The sequence below is a fragment of the Hylobates moloch genome, unplaced genomic scaffold (assembly GCF_009828535.3).
Source record: "Hylobates moloch isolate HMO894 unplaced genomic scaffold, HMol_V3 SCAFFOLD_11, whole genome shotgun sequence".
In the NCBI taxonomy this organism is placed as follows: Eukaryota; Metazoa; Chordata; class Mammalia; order Primates; family Hylobatidae; genus Hylobates; species Hylobates moloch.
Genome location: NW_026652286.1, coordinates 90,009,561 through 90,032,341, shown reverse-complemented (window position 1 = coordinate 90,032,341; position 22,781 = coordinate 90,009,561). Strand labels below are relative to the sequence as shown.

The 22,781-nt window shown below is 44.8% G+C and overlaps 2 protein-coding genes across 12 annotated transcripts in view; one reads left to right on the top strand and one right to left on the bottom strand.

Annotated features, from left to right (window-relative positions):
• Positions 1–21,864, bottom strand: part of RNF214 (ring finger protein 214) — a 59,866-nt gene extending 38,002 nt beyond the window's left edge. The window contains exons 1-6 of the mRNA XM_032167505.2: positions 21,742–21,864; positions 20,101–20,213; positions 15,549–16,059; positions 14,802–14,861; positions 10,107–10,247; positions 7,453–7,592 (exon numbers count right to left, since the gene is read on the bottom strand). Of these exons, the coding sequence (XP_032023396.1) occupies positions 7,453–7,592; positions 10,107–10,247; positions 14,802–14,861; positions 15,549–16,059; positions 20,101–20,207 (959 nt within the window). The 5' untranslated portion in view covers positions 20,208–20,213; positions 21,742–21,864. The remainder of the gene's footprint in view (positions 1–7,452; positions 7,593–10,106; positions 10,248–14,801; positions 14,862–15,548; positions 16,060–20,100; positions 20,214–21,741) is intronic.
• A 469-nt stretch (positions 21,865–22,333) lies between these two features.
• Positions 22,334–22,781, top strand: part of PCSK7 (proprotein convertase subtilisin/kexin type 7) — a 36,905-nt gene continuing 36,457 nt past the window's right edge. For all 11 annotated transcript variants that reach the window (XR_009215739.1, XR_009215737.1, XR_009215738.1 and 8 more), the window contains exon 1: positions 22,334–22,440. The gene's annotated coding sequence lies outside the window, so the exon portion shown is untranslated. The remainder of the gene's footprint in view (positions 22,441–22,781) is intronic.

The window sequence follows — 22,781 nt, the reverse complement described above, 5'->3', positions numbered from 1 at the left end:
TGGCCAGGTGCGATGGCTCATGCCTGTAATCCCAGCACTTTGGGAGGCCAAGGCAGGTGGATCACCTGACATCAGGAATTCGAGACCAACCTGGTCAGCATAGTGAAACCCCATCCCTACTAAAAATACAAAAATTAGCCAGGTGTGGTGGCAGGCGCCTGTAATCCCAGCTACTCAGGAGGCTGTGACAGGAGAATCGCTTGAACTTGGGAGGCAGAGACTGCAGTGAGAGGAGATCGCGCCGTTGCACTCCAGCCTAGGCAACAAGAGTGAAACTCCGTCTCAAAAATAAATAAATAAATAAAAAAGAAGGACTGAAACCTATGGTCAAAATATGGGATGTTGCAACAGCCTAGCTTACTGTTTTCCACCTAAGGAATACTAGATTTGTTGATTGCTATGTAAGCTATTAGGACTTCAAAGCATACCTCTTAAGTAGTTAAATACAACAGCACTTGGTGAAAATTTTCCAAAACAAATCCTCTTGCACCTGACAATTTTATTTTTTGAGACAGGGTCTTGCTCTATCACCCAGGCTGGAGTACAGTGGTGCAATCACAGCTCACTGCAATCTTGAACTCCCAGGATCAACGATCCTCCTGCTTCAGCCACCTCAGTAGTTGGGACTACAGGCGTGTACCACTATGCCCAGCAAATTTCTTTACTTTTAGCAGAGATGAGGTCTCACTATATTACCCAGGCTGGTCCCAAACTCCTGACCTCAAGCGATCCTCCCACCTCAGCCTTCCAAAAGGGCTAGGATTACACGTGTGAACTACCTTCCTGGCCTCAATTTTAATTTAGCACGCACTCTGTTTTTATTTTTCTTTGAGATGGAGTCTCGCTCTGTCACCCAAGCTGGAGTTCAGTGGCTCGATCTCAGCTCACTGCGACCTCCGCCTCCCGGGTTTAAGCAATTCTTGTGTCTCAGCCTCCCAAGTAGCTGGGACTACAGGCAGCCACTACCACGCCTGGCTAAATTTTTTTATACAGATGGGGTTTCGCCGTGTTGGCCAAGCTGGTCTCCAACTCCTGACCTCAGGTGATCTGCCCCACTCGGCCTCCCAAAGTGCTGGGATTACAGGCATGAGCCACTGTGCCCAGCCAACATAGACTCTTCTATTACATCCAGAGTAATGCTTCCAATGAATAACTCCCTTAATCTGCTACTTACCTGTCATTCTATCCTATGAATTGATCAGGCAAGTTCAGAGAATTTTTTTTAAAAAAGAAAAATATTGCTTGATATTGCAGTTTTTACACTCCTTGTCCAAAGCTACATCCATGAAAATATAAATCAATTATGTCTTTTAAAACACAGGGTCATCACGAGCCTTACTTACTGCCATTCTCAATGAGTCGCTGTTGTCTTGTTGTTGTTGTTGTCATTTATTTATTTTTTATTTTTTTTATAGAGATAAGGTCTCAATATATTGCCCAGGCTGGTCTCAAACTCCTGGGCTCAAGCGATCCTCCCGCCTTGGCCTCCCAAAGTGCTGGGATTACAGGCATAAGCCATTGCACCTGGACACAATAAGTCACTGTTAAAGGTAGGGAGCTTAAAAGAGGTTCTGCACTGGAAGAGCACTAACAGGGAAACCTCACCTTTCTAATGCCAGCAATAACCTGAAGGATAAAAGCTGAGAACTAGAAATTATCCCTGCAAAAGCAAGACAACTTCCAGGACAAAGCAGCCAGGTGTCCAGGAGAAAAAAATCAAATACATGACTAAACTAAATATTTGATCTTTTAGATTTTGGTAAATTCAGTTTGTCTCCTTTAAAAATTATAATTAGACCAGGCACAGTGGCTCACGCCTGTAATCCTAAAATTTTGAGAGGTCAAGGGCAGGAGTTTGAGATCAGCCTGGCCAACAAACTGAGATCCAGTCTCTACAAAACAGAAAAACTTAGATGGGCATGGTGGTGCACACCTGTAGTCCCAGCTACTTGGGAAGCTGAGGCAGGAGGATGGCTTGAGCCTTGAGCTCAGGAGTTCAAGGCTTTAGTCAGCCGTGACTGTACCACTACAACTCTAGCAGGGCCAACAGAGTGAGATCCTATTTCTAAAAATAAAAAAAATTATAATTACATTGAAATACATAGTGACTACCTTCAAATAGTACAAAGGACTTAGCAGATTTCTATTAAGTAAATTCATCTTTAATTAATATTAATGTGAAATTCCCTTAATTTCCAATCCAGTGATAGAATACTTATCAAATAATTACCAGATATATGGCACTAAAAGAATAAAACATTAAAAAAAAAATTTCAGGCCAGGCGAGGTGGCTCATGCCTGTAATCCCAGCACTTTGGGAGGCCGAGGCGGGCGGAACAGGACGTCAGGAGATTGAGACCATCCTGGCTAACACAGTGAAACCCTGTCTCTACTAAAAATACAAAAAATGAGCCGGGCATGGTGGCAGGCACCTGTAATCTCAGCCACTCGGGAGGCTGAGGCAGGAGAATCGCTTGAATCCGGGAGGTGGAGGCAGCAGTGAGCCGAGATCATGCCACTGCACTCCAGCCTGGACAACAGAGCAAGACTCCGTCTTAAAAAAAAAAAAAAAATCAGATTCAGTTCATAAAGAAATGGCACAGGCAATTTTGCAAATAAGGCAGAATTTAAGTTAAAACGTGTAAGACAGATAAGACATCTTATCAAAGAACCCCATTATTTCCCTAATTTTCCAAGCCAGAGATATGGGAGTTATCCCTAACTCAACCCTGTCTACCCACATTAATCAGTGCTGCCCCTAAATGTCTTACAAACGTGTTCACTTCTCTCATTCCCACTGGCACTACTTTAGTTTCAGCCATAATTATTCTAACCTAGGCTGTGACAAGATAAGTCTCCTAACTGGTCAAATACACTAATCCAATCCATTTTCCAATTGCCCAAGTAATCTACTTAAAATGCAAATCATAGGCCAGGCAGGATGGCTGACACCTGTAATTCCAGAACTTTGGGAGGCCAAGGCGGGCAGATCACTTGAGGTCAGGTGTTCAAGACTAGCCTGGCCAACATGGTGAAACCTCGTCTCTATTAAAAATACAAAAATTAGCCAGGCATGGTGACACAGGCCTGTAGTTCCAGCTACTCGGGAGACTGAGGCAGGAGAATCACTTGAACCCAGGAGATGGAGGTTGCAGTGAGCCAAGATCGTGCCACTGCACTCCTGCCTGGGCAACAGAGCGAGACTCTGTCTCAAAAAATAAAAAAGTAAAATAAAATAAAAATAAAATGCAAATTGTATCATTTGATACTCTCCTCCCTTAAAATCCTTCAATATCTCTACCATGGAAAAACCCAAACTCCTTAACACAGTATAAAAGCCTTTTCTGATCTGGCCTCACTCCCCTACTTCACATCTCACTTGCTTTTCTCTCTCATCTCTGAGCCCCCTGCCGGCAGTGTCTTTTCCTTCATTTGTTGCCTGGCTAATTCTTCCCTATACCTATCCTGACCCCTGTTACTTTTTCTTTGAAAATTTCAAACCAACAAAAGGTTAATAAAAAAATAAAATGAATATCTACCTGTCATCTAGATTTACTGGTTGTTACACTTTTTTGCCACATTTACATCACGACACTTAACCCTAAAACTTCAGCAAGTATCTCTTATGAACAAGAATATCCTTCTACACAATGAAACAATGTCATAATCACATGCGAAATATTTTTTTAATTTCTTAAACTATTTTCCAACAACATGGGCTTATACACCCAAAATATACAACACTGACACAATATTATCTAACGCGTAGTCACTATTGAAATTTTCCCAATTATTCCAAAACGTCCTATAATTATACTTTGTTTCATTCAGGATCAAACCAAGGATCATGCATTTCATTTGGTGGTTATCTTCTGCCCCTTATTTTTCAGGACTCAGTTCCGGAATGATATTCCCTGGGAAGCCCTCTGTGACTCCCCCTACCCAGTATGGGTTATGTGCCTCTTTCAGATGCTTTCATACCACCACTGTCATGGTATCATTACACTATTTTGCAATCATCTGTTTATCTATCTGTCTCTCATAATAAACAATAATCTCTTTGAGGACTTTTTACTCTCCAGGCCCTACTGTCTGGCTCATAGTAGATACTCAATAAATGCTGGCTGAACAAATGAATGAAAACACTATAAACAGGAAATACAACTGTTATGGACTGAATTGTGCCCCTTAAAACTCATATCTTGAAGCCCTAACCCCAGTGTATTTGTATTTGGATACAGGGCCTTGAAGGAGGCAATTATGGTTAAATGAAGTCATAAAGTGGGAACCTAATCCAATAGGATTGGTGTCCTTATAAGAAGAGGAAGAAACACCAGGAATGTGCACGCATAGTGCAAAAGCCACGTGAGACCAGAAGGCAGGTGTCGGCAAACCAGGAAAAGATTCTCACCAGAAACCAAACCTGCCAGCATCTTTATGTTGGACTTCCAGCCTCCAGAACTGTAAAATATTCTGCTGTTTAAGCCACCTAGTCAGTGGTATTCTGTCATGGCAGGCCAAGGTGAATAATATAATGACCAAAATCTATGTGTCCCGGTTCCTATGAATGATGGAATGCCAAGCAAAACCTACACCACTGCTAGAACAAAGATACCTACAAGAGACATTCCTCCTGCTTCCGGAAAACTGAACCCCACATTTAACAGAAAGAATGACAGAAAACATTATTCTCATATTGTGACGTATACATTTAAAGAAAAAAAATGGCCGGGCACGGTGGCTCACACCTGTAATCCCAGCACTTTGGGAGGCCGAGGCGGGTGGACCATGAGGTCAGCAGTTCAAGACCAGCCTGACCAACATGGTGAAACTCAATCTCTACTAAAAAAATACGAAAAAATTAGCTGGGCATGGTGGCGGGCGCCTGTAATCCCAGCAACTTGGGAGGCTGAGGCAGGAGAATCGCTTGAAACCGGAAGGCAGAGGTTGCAGTGAGCCAAGATTGCGCCACTGCACTCTAGCCTGGGCAATAAGAGCAAAATTCCGCCTCAAAAAAAAAAAAAAAAAGGATCTTCAAGAACACAAACACCAAAATTATTAGTATCAATCACCATCTGTAGCAATTCAATCAGATGGAAAAGATAGTAGAGTTACATAAAGAATGTAAAGAGTAAAAGTGACTTTTTTGAAGGTAAAAAAAATAAAAATTAAAAATTAGAAAAAGGCTGGGCATGGTAGCTCACACCTGTAATCCCAGCACTTTCGGAGGCCAAGGCAGGTGGATCGCTTGAAGCCAGAAGTTTGAGACCAGCCTGGTCAACAGAGTGAGATCCTCATCTCTGTAAAAAATTTAAAAATTATCTGGGCATGATGGCACGCGCCTGTAATCCCAGATACTCAGGTGACTGAGGCAAAAGAATGACTTGAACCCGGGAGGCGGAGCTTGCTGAGCCGACATTGTGCCACTGCACTCCAGCCTGGGCAACAGAGCAAGACTCTGTCTCAAAAAAAAAAAAAAAACAACAACAACAACAAAAAAAAACCAAAAAAAAAAAAGAATGTAAAGAGCACACATCAAAAGGAAATTTTCTATGGGGCTTAGAATAACATTATAGACTCATCTTCCCAATTTCTGCACTTTAATATCTGCTGCTAAGTTGCTACATGCCTATGGTCATCTTCCTCACACAGATTGTGAAGACAATGGCAGAAACCATGTTGTGGGGTGGGAGCAACTGCTTTGATCACTAACAGTGGCCGGGATAGTGTTCTATTCCAGGTACACTCCTCATAATTTCTAGAAAATTATCATTATAGACAACTGACCCACCTTCTAATCATTCAGTATCACTAGATTCTCAACAGAACAACTGATTGGTCTACAAGCCCTCTTTCAAACACAATTCCTCATGTTGAGCTTCACAATTATTATCTTGGAGACTAAGAAAATGATTCAGCATATGAGCTTGCTAACTCAGCACTCTGACGCATTAGCAAAAGCCAAAATTTTTTTGATAAACAAAAAACATCTTGGTAGAATTTAAATAAAATAACAGAGTATTTACAGCTATTATGATTTCCAAACAGGTCATTTTAAGAAACTTGGAAAATTGGCCAGGCGCGGTGGCTCATGCCTGCAATCCCAGCACTTTGGGAGGCCAAGGCAGGTGGATCATGAGGTCAGGAGATCGAGACCATCCTGGCTAACATGGTGAAACCCTGTCGCTCCTAAAAATACAAAAATATTAGCCGGGCATGGTGGCGGGCGCCTGTAGTCCCAGCTACTCGGGAGGCTGAGGCAGGAGAATGGCGTGAACCCGGGAGGTGGAGCTTGCAGTGAGCTGAGATCGCGCCACTGCACTCCAGCCTGGGCAACAGAGTGAGACTCCGTCTCAAAAAAAGAAAAAAAAGAAACTTAGAAAATTGAGAAGTTGACCAAATTCTATGCCCACTTTGCTTTTTCTGCAGTACCCAGAAAAGGACACAAATCCACTAAATAATTCTTTCACAAACAGCTTACAATGTTACTGTTTGAAATTTACTTTGGATGCTGAATAACATAAATGTAATCATTCAAAGTATGCTCATGGTCTGAACTTGGTTTTTTTTTTTTTTTTTTGAGACAGGGTCTCAGCTCACCGCAACCTCCGCCTCCCACCCCCTGGATTCAAGCAACTCCCCTGCCTCAGCTTCCCGAGTAGCTGAGACTACAGGTGCGCGCTGCCACGCCCGGCTAATTTTGTGTATTTTAGTAGAGATGGGGTTTCACCATATTGGCCAGGATGGTCTCAATCTCCTGACCTCGTGATCCACCTGCCTCGGCCTCCCAAAGTGCTGGGATTACAGGCGTGAGCCACTGTGCCTGGCCCATGGTCTGAACTTATAAATATCAGGTTATAAAGTAAAATCGGTGTTAGATTCATATAAAAAAAAAATTTTTTTTAAGAGACAAGGTCTTGCTCTGTCACCCAAGCTGGAGTGCAGTGGCGTAATCACAGCTGACTGCGGCCTGGAACTCCTGGGCTCAAGCGATTCTTCCACCTCAGCCTCCCACGTAGCTAGGACTACAGCCACGTGCCACCACAACCAGCTAATTTTTTTTTTTATTTCTTTGTAGAGAGGGGGTCTTGCTAGGTTGCTCAGGGTGGTCTCCAACTCCTGGCCTCAAGCAATCCTCCCACCTTGGCATCCCAAAGCGCTGGGATTATAGGTGTGAGCCGCTACGTCCAGCCCGTATCAAAATCTTGACCACACTTGGGACTCAACAATTAACTGTTATTATTTCAAAGTATTTAATAAATCTCTGAACTTTTTTCTATGAAGTCTAATGTTTGACACTGAAAAAGCTAAAGTCATTGGAGAGTTTTTACTTGTACACTTGTTTTTCAAATAAAAATTAAACCGAAGGGAAAGAAACTGCAAATACAAACAGGTCTGGCCCCTCATGCATATATACATACATACAGGGTTTTTATTCTTAACATCAGTTACCTTCTGCCCTTCTCACAAAGCTTCTCAATTTCAGCTTTCAGATCCTGCTCCTTCTGCAAAAACTCCTTCTTCTCTTTCTCTATCTTCTTCTTTGTTTCTTCTCGCTTTATTGTCACATCCTGAATGGCCTTTAATATCTCCTGAGTTCCACACAATTACAGTCGCACACAAATAAAAAAGAAAATAAGTTAGTTTTTTTGATGCGAAGGTTATTTTCAACTATCACAAATTCACGTATTGACTTTAGTGAATTTAAATTGAATTGAAAGAATGTGGTTGATGAGTAGCTCCAAAAGCCAGTATTCAGACCTAAAGGAGAAAGTTACAGTAATGCAGATTTCAATTCAACAGGAAAAATCATTTCTAGCAATCGCAATTGTTCAAAAATGGAATATACTGCCTTGTGAAGCAGTATGCTCTTCATTACTGGTGTTCAAATAAAGGCTGAATGAACACCTGTCAAGAATGCTGAGAAAGGTGTTCTTGTACCAGGGAGGGTCTGTTACATCCAGCAAATATTGTCTTATTTCATTTTGTTATGATTCTACTTTATTATGCATGGGTTTTGTTTGTTTTACTCTTTAACAACAACAAATATATACATATACACACACACACACATATATACACAGACATATATATGTACAAACACACACTTCTTTTTCTTTTTTTTTTTTTTTTTTTTTGAGACGGAGTCTTGCTCTGTCGCCCAGGCTGGAGTGCAGTGGCGTGATCTCGGCTCACTGCAACCTCCGCCTCCCGGGTTCACGCCATTCTCCTGCCTCAGCCTCTCCAAGTAGCTGGGACTACAGGCGCCCGCCACCACGCCCGGCTAATTCTTTGTATTTTTGGTAGAGACGGGGTTTCACCGTGGTCTCGATCTCCTGACCTCGTGATCCGCCCGCCTCGGCCTCCCAAAGTGCGGGGATTACAAGCGTGAGCCACCGCGCCCGGCAACACACACTTTTTTAAATAAGAAGTCAAACAGGCCAGGCACAGTGGCTCATGCCTATAATCCTTGTACTTTAGGAACCCAAGGCAGGAAGATCACTGTGTCCAGGAGTTCGAGTCCAGCTTAGGCAACATACAGAGACCTTGCCTCTACAAAAAATAAAAAAAATTAGCCAGGTGTGGTGGCACATGCCTGTAGTCCAGATACTTGAGAGGCTGAGGTGGAAGGATAGCTTGAGCCCAGAAAGTCAAAGATACAGTGAGCCTTGATTGCACCCACTGCACTCCAGCCTGGGCAACAGAACAAGACCCAGACTCAAAAAAAAAAAAGGTAAAATAATACAAAAGTGATAAAGAGTCACTCCCCCACTTCATACCACTTCCACCCATAAGAGTAATCAATATGTTAACTGCTTTGTATTATGCTTTCACATCTTTCTCTATGCTTACACAACGACATGTATACTTAGGTATGCGTTTCTTGGCTTTTTTTTTTTAAATGGGGTCGTTTTACATACATTATTTTGCATCCTGATTTCTTTTATTTGACATGAATGTATTATGTCAATAAATATCGATCTAATTCAAAAATAGCTGTGTAGCATATGGATGTATCTAATTTATCCAAACATTCTCGATTAAAAGTCTATGAGTGGTCTGGCGCAGTGGCTCACGCCTGTAATCCCAGCACTTTGGGGGGCCGAGGCAGGCAGATCATGAGGTCAGGAGCTCGAGACCATCCTGGCTAACACGGTGAAACCCCGTCTCTACTAAAAAAAAAAAATACAAAAAATTAGCCGGGCGTGGTGGTGGGCACCTGTAGTCCCAGCTACTCAGGAGGCTGAGGCAGGAGAATGGTGTGAATCCAGGAGGCGGAGCTTGCAGTGAGCCAAGATTGTGCCACTGCACTCCAGCCTGGGTGACAGAGCAAGACTCCATCTCAAAAAAAAAAAAAGTCTATGAGTATTAATACTTTTTTTGAGACAGGGTATCGTTCTGTCACTCAGGCTGGAGTGCAGTGGCACAATCTCGGCTCACTGCAACCTCTGCCTCCTGGGCTTAAGCGATCCTCCCACCTCAGCCTCCCATGTAGCTGGGACCACAGGTGCGCACCACCATGCCCGGCTCATTTTTTGAATTTTTGGTAAAGATGGGATTTTGCCATGTTGCCCAGGCTGGTTCGAACTCCTGGACTGAAGTGATCCACCTGCCTCAACCTCTCAAAGTGCTGGGATTACAGGTGTGAGCCACCACACCCCGCCTTGTCTTTTTATTTCAATTAACTCCAAAATAAAATTAAAGTTTGAGCCGGGCATGGACAGCTCAAACTTTAATTTTATTTTTGAGTTAACTGAAATAAAAAGGCCTCCTTTGGGAGGCCAAGGTGGGTGGATTTCTTGAGTCTGGAGTTCAAGACCAGCCTGGGCAACATGACAAAACCCCATCTCTACCAAAAATACCAAAAATGAGCCAGGCATAATAGCACGCACCTGTGTTCCCAACTACTTGGGAGACTGAGGTGGGAGGATCACTTAAGCCCAGGAGACAGAGACTGCAGTGAGCCAAGAATATGCTACCACACTCCAGCCTGAGTGACAGAGTGAGACTGTCTCAAAAATAAATAAATAAAGTTTTTAAAAAAATTAAAGTTTGATCAGAGACTGTTGCTTAACTCACTGACAATTTCAATATAAGCAAAATACCTGGTGATTCTTCATTTCCTCTTCTCTCCTTTGCTGAAGCTGCTTTAATTGCACTTGGAGCTGATTCTCCACTTGCCTCTGTTTGTCCAGGACCTCCTGGTAACGCTCTTTCAACAGGGTTCTCTCTGTCATCATTTTATCCTATTATGAACAAGACAAGAAAAGCTTATTTCCTAATTTAATCACAAGAAACATTCACCAGTGCCTGTCCAAGGCATTGTATAGAGCTCTATGACCACACTATCCAATAATGAAGCTACTAGCCATATGTGGCTATATTCATTAAAATACGATGAGATTGGCTGGGCATGGTGGCTCACACCTATAACTGCGGCACTTTGGGAGGCTGAGGCAGGCGGATCACTTGCGTTCAGGAATTCGAGACCAGCTTGGGCAATATGGCAAAACTTGGACTCTAAAAAAAATACAAAAATTAGCTGGGCATGTCAGTACTCCACTGTAGTTCCAGCTACTTGGGAGGCTGAGGTGGGATGATCGCTTGAGCTTGGGAGGCAGAGGTTACAGTGAGCTGAGATCGTGCCACTGCACTTCAGCCTAGGCGACAGAGCAAGACTCTGTCTCAAAAAAGCGTCCAGGAACATGATTCCTTACTGGTTAATAACACTGAAAACTGATGGATCCACTAAAGAGGCCTGGGAACCTGGTATTCAGACTGAACAACTCAGCAAGCTTTCGTGTAAGTCGGGATTAGAAGCGAGGTTTCTAGGCAAGGCACGGTGGCTCTGGCCTATAATCCCAGCTTTGAGGGGCCAAGGCAGGAAGACTGCTTGAGGCTAGAAGCTCAAGACCAGCCTGGGCAACATAGTAATACATGGTCTCTATCAAAAAAATAACAATAATAAATAAATAAATAAAAGTGCTTCTGAAAACAGTTTAGCTCTGCCACCCCCATGTCAGTAAATCAAGAAAATCGCTGGTTACCTTTCAAAAGGACACTAAAATTTGAAGAGGGTCAACTTAAAACACATTTAGTATGAAGTAGCCCAAATAATATTTAAACTGAGAGCACTAAACTGAATTTTTTCATTAAATAATAACCATCTTCAAAGAAAAAAAATTTTTAAAACAAACAAGGAAAATATCGTATTATAATCATTTTTACAAAAGGCTCTCACGGCTGGGCGCAGTGGCTCACGCCTGTAATCCCAGCACTTTGGGAAGGTGAGGCGGGTGGATCACCTGAGGTCAGGAGTTCGAGACCAGCCTGGCCAACATAGTACAATCCCATCTCTACTAAAAATACAAAATTAGCCAGTCATGGTGGCACATGCCTGCAATCCCAGCTACTTGGGAGGCTGAGGCAGGAGAATCACTTGAACCCGGTAGGCAAAGTTTGCAGTGAGCAGAGACTGCACCACTGCACTCCAGACTGGGCAACAGCGCGAGACTCCATCTCAAAATAAATAAATAAATAAATAAACAAACAAATAAATAAATAAAAAAGGCTCTCAAGATAGGACCTTGGCTTTGGGACAAGCTAATCTTTAGTCCATGTACTGAAATGTGACTAAGGTGTCCCAAACAGCTGATTACTCAGCATCACACCTTTCCAGGGATTCTGAACCTGGATTCTACAGGGTAGACCTCAGCGAATCTTTGAACTCTCTGCAACTGATGAATGTATATATTTTTCTGAGATAAGAATTCAAAGTTTCCAGAAGATTCTGAAAGAGGATCTTAACCAAAGAAAAGTTGAAACCAGTAGATTATTCTTTTTTGAGACAGAGTCTCACTCTGTCGCCCAGGCTAGAGTGCAGTGGTGCAATCTCGGCTTACGGCAACCTCCACCTCCCAAGTTCAAGCAATTCTCTCTGCCTCAGCCTCCAGAGTAGTTGGGATTACAGGCACTCGCCACTATGTCCGGCTAATTTTCGTATTTTTAGTAGAGATAGGGTTTTGCCATGTTGGCCAGTCTGGTCTTGAACTCCTGACTTCAGGTGATACCCCTGCCTTGGCCTCTCAAAGTGCTGAGATTACAGGCATGAGCCACTGCACCCGGCCTTACTGCCTTTTTAAAAGCATGTGGACCTCACTACCACCCAAAAGACACAGCCAAACAAAACACAACCCTGGGCCTCTTCTGGCCCAGTAACTTGCTGGGTTTCCATTCATTCCTGCTTCATCTACTTGACTGTTACAATTAAGTCCCAAGTTACTACTCTCTATTTTAAAACTTTTATTGGCTTCATCTGGTTAACGTACACCAATAACTTTTTTCCGTATGCCCTTCAATTTCTTCAGCTTGCACCAAATATCCTCTCTCTTATCTGGTTGCTACAAGCACTTTCCCTTTTTATACCACTCTTCATAAATCAACACATCTTACCCTAAAGACCTCTGCCTAGGGTGCCTTTCCCAGCATTACTTCCCTTTAAAAAGTGTACATTTAGATATCCATATACTTAAAGGTAGAAGTTTCAGCCACAAAAGGCCAGGGATATCAAAGGGAGCATTTTAACAAAGGTAAGTGTGACGTTCTCTTCAAAAACCAACTATCTGGGGATAAAATTAGAAAGACACAAGTAAATAATATATGAAAAAAAGACTGGATGGAATTTGACTAAAAGCTTAACAGTATGAAAAAATTGCCAAAATAAGTCAATGTAAGCTTAAGAAATAGTGTCTAGAATGAGAGATACTGAGAGATCCCACTGTATTATAAAGTAATTATACTGTATCTGTACTATTATATATGGTTCTCAAGATCACTTTTTAAAACAAATATTGATAAAATAGAACATGTCTATGTGAAAGTAACCAGAATGATAAAGAAATGGAAAATAGTATCAAAATAGTATCAAAAAGAATACTAAAAACATCTGAGGATGTTTCACCTGGAAAGGCTTGAACTTGGAGAGTAAGAGAATAAGAGGAGGAGGCATAAAAAAACTTCAAATATACACAGGGCTAACAAGCAGGAAAGGAACTGGATTTATTCCATAAAGCTCAAGAGAAAGCTACAATAAGAACTTTTTTTTTTTTTTTGAGACAGATTCTTACTCTGTCACCAGTCTGGAGTGCAGTGGTGCGATCTCAGCTCACTGCAACCTCCACCTCCCAGGTTCAAGCAATTCTCCTGCCTCACCCTCCTGAGTAGCTAGGACTACAGGCATGTGCCACCACGCCCAGCTAATTTTTGTATTTTTAGTAGAGATAGGGTTTCACCATATTGGCCAGGATGGGCTCAATCTCTTGACCTCGTGATCTACCCTCCTCGGCCTCCCAAAGTGCTGGGATTACAAGCATGAGCCACTGTGCCCGGCCTGAAGCAAGAAGCTCACTGCCACTTCAGCCTCCTGGGTTCAAGCAATTCTCCTGCCTCAACCTCCCAAGTAGCTGGGATTACAGGCTAATTTTTGTTTTTTTGTTGTTGTTTGTTTGTTAGTTTGTTTTTGAGAGAGTCTCACTCTGTCACCCAGGCTGGAGCGCAGTGATACGATCTCGGCTCACTGCAATCTCTGCCTCCCAGGTTCAAGCTAATCTCATGCCTCAGCCACCCAAGTAGCTGGGATTACAGGCACACGCCACCACACCTGGCTAATTTTTTGTATTTTTAGTAGAGATGGGGTTTCACCATGTTGCCTAGGCTGGTCTCGAACTCCTGAGCTCAGGCAATCTGCCTGCCTCAGCCTCCCAAAGCGCTAGGATTACAGACGTGAGCCACTGTGCCTGGTCTAAATTTTTGTATTTTTAGTAGAGACGAGGTTTCACCATGTTAGTCAGGCTGGTCTCAAACTCCTGACCTCAGGTGATCCACCCACCTCGGCCTCTGAAAGTGCTGGGATTACAGGCATGAGCCACCGCGCCCGGCCTGAAGCAAGAAGTTATAAGGGTTTTATCTTCATCTCAGAATAAAATCTAACAATAAGAGATTTTCTTTTTGTTTTTTGAGACGGAGCTTCTCTGCTGTCCAGGCTGGGGTACAGTGGTGCAATCTTGGCTCACTGCAACCTCTGCCTCCTGGGTTCAAGCCATTCTCCTGCCTCAGCCTCCCGAGTAGCTGGGATTATAGGCACGCACCACCACACCTGGCTAATTTTTGTATTTTTAGTAGAGATGGGGTTTCACCATGTTGGCCAGGCTGGTCTCAAATGCTCGACCTCAGGTGATCCGCCTGCCTTGGCCTCCCAAAGTGCTGGGATTACAGGCGTAAGCCACCGTGCCCGGCCTTTTTTTTTTTGAGACAGGGTCTCACTCTGTCACCCAGGCTGCAGTACAATCGCACAATCACGGCTCACACAGCCTCGACCTCCTTGGCTCAGGTGAACAGGTGATCCTCCCACCTCAGTCTCCTGAGTAGCTAGGACTATAGGCATGCACCACCACACCTGGCTAATTTTTGTATTTTTTGTAGACACGGTGTTTCACCGTGTTGCCCAGGCTGGTCTCAAATTCCAGGGCTCAAGCGATCCACCTACTTTGGCTTCCCAAAATGTTAGGATTATGGGCGTGAGCCACTGTGCCTGGCCAATAAGAGCTGTTTTTTAAATGTAACTGGTTGCTTTGTGAGGTAGTAAGCTTCCCATCTTTCGAAGTGATCAAGGAAAAGTCAGCTGACCATCTGTCAGGGATTTTATGAAGGGGACTCCTGCACCTTTTCCAACTGAGATGATATGCCTCTAGATCTTCTACTTGATAATGGCTTCATATAACAATGACAGTTTAAATACTTACCAAATTCTTTTCAATATCTTGATCTGTGTTTACCTCTGAATCAGTCGTCTTAAAATCAGTCTATAAAGGAAAAAAGCTATATTTAGAATCGTTCAGAGACATTTTAAAAGAGGCAGAATCACTAACACCTAGAATTCCGCCACAGTAACTAACTTTTTGCTCTTTCCTCTTACCAGCTTCCAAGCAAGCTAAGCAATGTAGTTCTGGCAAATGGACACCAACATCCACACTGCATTAATCATCGGTCCCACAAAATAACCCAAACAAGACCCAATGACTGACTGAGAGAAAGCCTCAAGTCTGAGATGAGACGTCTGCCCTCTACAGTCTGTTGTACCCATACTTTCTCCTACAACAAAGCACACCCGTCACTAGAAGGCAGGATACACTGTACTTCTTAAGATGTGACTCAGAGAATTAACAAGGATTCTTCCTGCAAGGACAAAGATGATAAATATGAATGCTAATGTCCTGCACTCATTAGTTACTCAGTGAAAGAGACTACACGTAGGTCATAAAGTTCCTACTTGCCATAAGATTAGACACTGGCTACTGGCTTTCTTATTTACTGAACATCAGAATGAAGTCATTGTATGGTACTGTTTGAGAGTAGTATGATGGTTGCTAGCAAAAAAACAAAAAACAAAACAAGCCAGCAAGTTCTCCACCAAATATGAAGAAATATCTCCCACCCTGAACCCCACCACCCCCCAATTACATTTTAGTAGTAGAAACTTGACACTTGACCTGTACAGCAATGTTCTGAGAAAGCTTCAGGGAAGAGCTATCTTGATCATCATCCTGATCCACTCGGACTCCTTCAACCCCATTTGCTGGAGACACTACAGGTCGGAAATCCAAGCTTGTGTCCCTGTTACCTTCCTTTAGGATAGAGGCTTGTGGGGATTTCTCTTCAGAGCAATTCACGGAGGCAAGCTGCTTAGTATGGCACCCTGCCTTAAGAGACCGAGTGACTGCATGGAGGCTCTCCTGGAGGCTTGTGTCCCCCTCCTCTCCTGCTGTGCTGGCCATGTCCTTCAAATCAGACTGAGACCCACTGCCAGAAAGACAAAGGGCTGTGGCTATCAAGTTTTCTCCTAAAACCACCTGGTGCGCTGCTGAGGTGTCACCTGCTGATGAACCAGGATTCTGCTCTGAGTGTTCCAAATGGACATTTCTGTTATTCTCCTTGGTTATTGTTTGGCTACTTACACTCGACAGAGGCGAGTTCTTCTGCTTCTGTGCAGAGTCTTTGGTGCTATCAAACACATAAGATAAAAAGAAAAGTATATAGTACTTTCAACATAACTACTAGAAGAACAAAACTAGACTATGTAAACCCTCCCGACTATCATAATGAAAGAACTTAGTTTCAATCCAATGATTTCTTTTTTTTTTTTTGAGATGGAGTCTCACTCTGTCACCCAGGCTGGAGTGCAGTGGCGCAATCTCGGCTCACTGCAAGCTCCGCCTCCCGGGTTCACGCCATTCTCCTGCCTCAGCCTCTCCGAGTAGCTGGGACTACAGGCGCCCGCCACCACACCCGGCTAATTTTTTGTATTTTTAGTAGAGATGGGGTTTCACCGTGGTCTCGATCTTCTGACCTCGTGATCCACCCGCCTTCGCCTCCCAAAGTGCTGGGATTACAAGCGTGAGCCACCGCGCCCGGCCTCAATCCAATGATTTCGATCCCATATGAAGGTAGTATAGCTTGGTGGTTAAGACCTAGTTTTTTGTTTTTTGGTTTTGTTTTTAGAGAGGGTCTAAACTCTGTCACCCAAGCTAGAGTGCAGTGGCGCAATCAAGGCTCACTGCAGTCTCAATATCCTTGGCTCAAGCAATCCTCCACCTGACTCGTGAGTAACTAGGACTACAGGCACATGCCACCACATCCAGCTAATTTTTTGTATTTTTTGCACCGTTTTGCCATGTTGCCCAGGCTGGTCTCGAACTCCTATACTCAAGGGATCCATCCACCTGCCTCAGCTTCCCAAAGTGTTGGAATTATAGGCGTGAGCCAGCCAAAAACCTGGGTTCTAAAGACAGTCTACAGTAAATGGCCAAACATAAATGACTCTGAAGAGCCAAATAATTTTTGAGAGCCAATTTGAATAACTTTTGGGGATACTGATGAATTAGCCTAATACTAGTTGGAATATTTAATTTAGTTGCATGTCCTAATTTAGTTATACATAATATTATAATAAAATATTAACTTAGAAATATTGTTTTTATTCCTCTCTCACCTTTCACAACAATAATTTTCATTCAAATTCATTACACAGATCTTTGATCAGAACCACTTTTTAAGTTCTTCAACAGTTTTCCAGAGTATAGTATAGCACCTACACTTTAAGTTGTCTAAAGTAGACAATTTTGAATCCAAAATTGAAGCTGTCAATAGAAATTTTATCCCACACAGTAAGTATACATATGCTTAACATGAGGATATTCTGTCACTTGTCACAGCCATTCAAGGTACTGCTTTTATTTTTTATTTATTTATTTATTTTTTGAGACAGGGTTTCACTTTGTCACCCAGGCTGAAGTGAGGTATTGCTTTTTAAAGAGGTCTTTAAAACATATTTACAATGACATCCAACATTCACAATTGTACATCTTTCACCCAGGAATTACGCCTATGTTTAATTTCTTTGACCCCACCCTCTTTTTTTAAACTAATTCTATAACTGACACTCTTAACCATACCCAACCAGCAATGGGGATTCGACTTGATGTCTTTGTTTCCTCAATCGTACTAGTTCAAAATAAAACAACTGAAAGAATATCTCGGTGGGGAGCAATGGCTCATGCCTGTAATCCCAACACTTTGGGAGGTCAAGGCAGGAGGATCATTTGAGGTCAGGAGTTCAAGCCTAGCCTGGGAAACATAGCAAGACCCTGTCTTCGCAAAAAAATTTAAAAATTAGCCGAGTGTAGTGGCGTGCACCTGTAGCTCCAGTTACTTGGGAGGCTGAAGTGAGAGGACTGCTTAAGCCCAGGAGGTGGAGGCTGCCTGCAGTAGGCCATGATCGCACCACTGTACTCCAGCCTGGATGACAGAGGGAGACCCTGTCTCAAACACTCGAAGCTGATTCCTTCCCACTGGGAGTTAACTGTGAGGGGGTGCTTAATTAAAAATTCAGGCATATACAGTACCTGAGTTTGAATCCTGACTCTGCCCACCATTTACAAGCTGTTTGACTCTCGGCAAGTTACTTCATTTGTAAAACAGAAATAATACTATCCACCTAATAGGACTGTTGAGAGGATTACATGAGATAATGCACATAAAGTACTCAGTACAGTGCCTGGCACATAGTAAACATTCAATAAACGTTAGCTGCCATTATTACTAGTGTATGAAGTTGATTTTATTTATCAAAACTGACTCCAACATAGCTTGGAAACCTTGGGCAAATTACTAACCTCTCTGTGTCTCAGTTTCCTCACCTGTAAATGGGAATAATAATATTATCACTACCTTCTGGGACTGTTGTGAAGATTAAATGTGTTAACACATATAGAACTGTAGTTAAGTGTTAGCTATTGTATTAGAGGACCCAGGTACACTAGAAAAGAGTTGAGGGAGGACCAGGTGCGGTGGCTCATGCCTGTAATCCCAACACTTTGGGAGGCTGAGGTGGGCGGATCACGAGGTCGGGAGTTCCAGACCATCCTGGACAACATGGTGAAACTCCGTCTCTACTAAAATACCAAAAATCAGCCGGGTGTGGTGGTGGGCGCCTGTCGTCCCAGCTACTTGGGAGGCTTAGGCAGGAGAATCGCTTGAACTCAGGAGGCAGAGGTTGCAGTGAGCAGAAATTGCGCCACTGCACTCCAGCCTGGGTGACAGAGCAAGACGCCATCTCAAAAATAAAAACAAAAAAAAAATTGAGGGAACTAGGTGCAGTGGCTCATCCCTGTAATTTCAACACTTTGGGAGGCCAAGATGGGCAGATCGCTTGAGGTCAGGAGTTCAAGACCAGCCTGGTCAACATGGTGAAACCCCGTCTCCACTAAAAACACAAAAATTCGCCAGGCTACAAAGCAGGTGCCTATTGGCCGGGCGTGGTGGCTCACGCTTGTAATCCCAGCACTTTGGGAGGCCGAGGCGGGTGGATCACGAGGTCAGGAGATCGAGACCACGATGAAACCCTGTCTCTACTAAAAATACAACAAAAAGGCCGGGCGCGGTGGCTCACGCTTGTAATCCCAGCACTTTGGGAGGCCGAGGCGGGCGGATCACGAGGTCAGGAGATCGAGACCATCCTGGTTAACATGGTGAAACCCTGTCTCTACTAAAAATACAAAAAATTAGCTGGGCGTGGTGGCAGGCGCCTATAGTCCCAGCTACTCGGGAGGCTGAGGCAGGAGAATGGCATAAACCTGGGAGGCAGAGCTTGCAGTAAGCCAAGATCACGCCACTGCACTCCAGCCTGGGCCAACAGAGTGAGACTCCATCTCAAAAAAAGAAAAGTGAAATAGATTTGAAACCATTAAAAAAATTTTGAGAAAAAAATTGGATGGTTGCATCTGTACTGAACATGTACAAACTTTTTTCCTTGTCATTATTCCTTAAACAACACAACTATTTACATAACATTTACATTGTATTAGTTGTTGTAAATAACCTATTATTTAAAGTATATGGGAGGACATGCATAGGTTATATGCAAATACTACACCATTTTATTTATTTTTTATCTTTTTAATAGCTTTAAGTAGGGTGGGCATATGCCTGTCCCAGATAAAATACTACACCATTTTATGTAAGGGACTTGAGCATCTATAGATTTTGGTATCCTCAGTAGGGGTCCTGGAACCAATCTCCAGCATATACTGTGGGATGACTATATAGCTAATTTAGTTCAACATTGTACATAACAATGTATTATATTAGCTACTATAAGATGCAAGTTTGGGTAATTGTGTATCTGTATGTATACATTTTTAGATATCCATGTACACATACGGATATAACATTTCTCATATATAACATATAAACATAGTTAAATGAACATACAGTCCACGTAGGAAAGGGCTGGAAAATGTTTGCATTTTTTAATGAGTTTGACCCCATATATTCTATTCTATTTATTCCCCAAACATTTAGCATGCCTGCTGAGTATCAGATGCTGTGTTTGATACCAGAAATACAAAGATAGATCAGACAGTCCTCTACCTTTAAAAAGCTAGCGCAGTGCCATCAGAGCCAAAAAGAAAGACCAGCTACACAAGACCATCTCAAAAACCCTTTACCCAAATGAATCTTCCCGGTCAGGAGTCCACACATTACCTTAGACCATCTGGGAGACCTTCGTCTGATTTGGAAGCACATAAACTAGAAGATTCCGGAGGACTGGGGGCATTGGCCACAACACCAGCAACCTCAGACGCTGCCATTATGCTCTGTACATTCAGAAACAAATTACAGGCTACAAGTTTCCAAAGTTTAAAACAAATGTATCTCTCCCCCCTCAGAATGTCCACACAACAGAGCTGTTGCAGTAAAAAAACACAAAAACCTGGGCTCCGGGAGAAAATACTTAAGAGTACTAAAAGAGACATTGTATGCAAAGTCCTAGTGCGCAGCAATCCTCAGGAGTCACTGTATTTACATAAATATCTAGGGGTCTGTGCAAAGATCTTATTTTCACTTTTGGCAGAAATGTAGTCATTTCAAACAATACATCTTAGTCTGCCAAGATCTTCCAAGTGGTCCCAAGCCTACCTTGTCGGCTATCGTTTATAATAAAAGATGTACTTTTCAGCCTAGTATCAATCAGATCTCATGTTTTTAAATCACTTTATGGCTGTTACATTCAAAGCATTCTCCATTAATTTAAGTGAAGTTTTTGGAGGTGTCTGCCTGTAAGTCAACAAGTAATGCAATACTGGGCAATCCAGGGTGCATCTTTTACTGTCAGCGTGCTCCCCACAGATGGGATAGGCCTGATACCCACTAAGTGAGGAAAGAACAGACTCTTCAGAGTGACTAGTGGTGCAAAAAACAATCCTGGGTTCTCTAGCGTGAAAATGACAAGGTGAAAAACATGACACAAGTAAGGGAACTGGGACAGATGCCTTTTTTAAAAATCAAAAGGTCATCTTTTATGCCGCAGAGCAAACTTATGGCCTTATGAGGAGAAAAGAAAATCAAAATACTTGGGAGGTCGGGATGAACGTAGGGGTAGTTTGCATTCTTGTTTTTATTTTAACAGCATCGCAGGTATTCCTCCCGGAACACTGAAGAGCGCATGGGGCAGATAGGCTGATGGGGCTCTGTCAACACCTCAGTCACAGCCCACAGACCCTCTGTGCCTCAGTTTCCCTCATTATACAAAGCTCCTGGGAGAAAATGGGCCCAAACCGCCATTGCTGCTCCCTCAGGTGCAAACATCCCGTCTCCAACATAGCCCAGGGCTGGGGGGTTCCTCTGCGCCCGGTGAACGAAACCCCAGGACAAGGGTCATGCATGCAACTCCGTGGCTAGAAAGCCCGTGGCGCGGGTAGGAACAGCTGGCTGGAGGATCGAGTGTACCAAAAAGAACTCCGCAACCCGGGGCGACCATCAGCGAAGCAGGGGCGCCGAAGCCACGGGTCCTCGGGCGAGAACAGGGGACAGACGGGAAGGGGACAATGGGGGGAAGCGGCGCTGGGTGGCCTTGGCCACCCTCCACAGAGGACTGCTAGGCTGGCCGCTGGCCCGACCAGACCCCCCTCCACCCCTTCCCCTCGGCCCCCCCACCCCGCTGCCAGCCACCCCCCCGTCCCACTTCTAGGCCGGGACCCCCGCCTCGGTTCTCACAGCACTCTCCACGCCCCCCACCCGACCCCCATCCCCGGCCCTCGCCCCGCAACCCCCACCCACGCTCGCCCCGCACACACCTCCCGCGCCGCGCCCCCGGGAGGAAAGTGGGGGAGGGACGGGACGCACCTGAGCGGGCGGAGCGGGGGGAGGGGGCGGCCGAGCCACTGGGGGAGGGGTCGAGCGCCGGCCCGCGCGCGGCACCTCCCACTTCCGGCGGCAGGAGCGGAGGGGGCGAGGCTCCGGCCGCTAGAGGAGAGGCCGCGGTGGCGCCGCACCGCCCCCGACGGCGCCCTCTGGCGGCGACAGCTGGCGCCGCCGAGGCACGGGGATGCTGCGGGAGACCCCTGAGATACAGGTGGACTCTCCCGGGGCGCGGGGAAGAAAGGAGAGCCGACTGCGAGAAGGAAGGCGACCTGGGTGGGCAGGATCCCCTCTGGGAAGATTACAGGGACAGTCGGGGCCATGGCGGTCAGAAGGAGAAGAGCAACGAGAGGCTTTTAAAGGTCGGAACCGAGATGCCCTTTACAGAGGACGCCATGAAGGAGAACCTTCTGAAGAGGGACCATGTGGAAGATGCCCCGAGGACTCGGGGAGGCGGAGCCCGCGGGTTCAGTCCCCAGCGCCCGCACGGCCCCTGCCTGCGGAGACCTCCCGCAGGAGCCGGACCCCGGGCGCCGGTTGCTGGGGCCCGCGGGGTCGCCGGGCCGCAGGCGCCGCGCTGATTGGCTGCGCCGCGGGCGGAAGTGATGCTGCTGTCACTGCTCCTCCGGCTCCCGGGAAGCCGCGAGTTTCCGCAGGGAGGCGGCGGCAGCTGCGGCCGGGCCGGTGAGTTGGGAACTAGGTGTGGGGCTGGACCTGGGTAGTCAGGGGGGCCCAGAAGTGGGGTAAGCCGGCGTCTGAAGATGAGGGAGCTGCACAGAGGGTGCCTGAGGTCCTGGCGTGGGGGACCCCAGGGAGATGGGGCCCCAGGGCCCAGGATTCCTGGATAATGTGGGTGCTAATGAGGAGGGGGGCACATTGCACGGAGCGATCGAGGCCGACGGAGGGGGAATCGGGAAACTGACCCGGTACCTAAGCTGGCTTCTAGGAGCCGGGTGTGGAACAGCGCGGACAGTCGCTTGGGAGCAGAATCTTGGACTCTGGACTGCCCATTCTCTTCTTCCTTG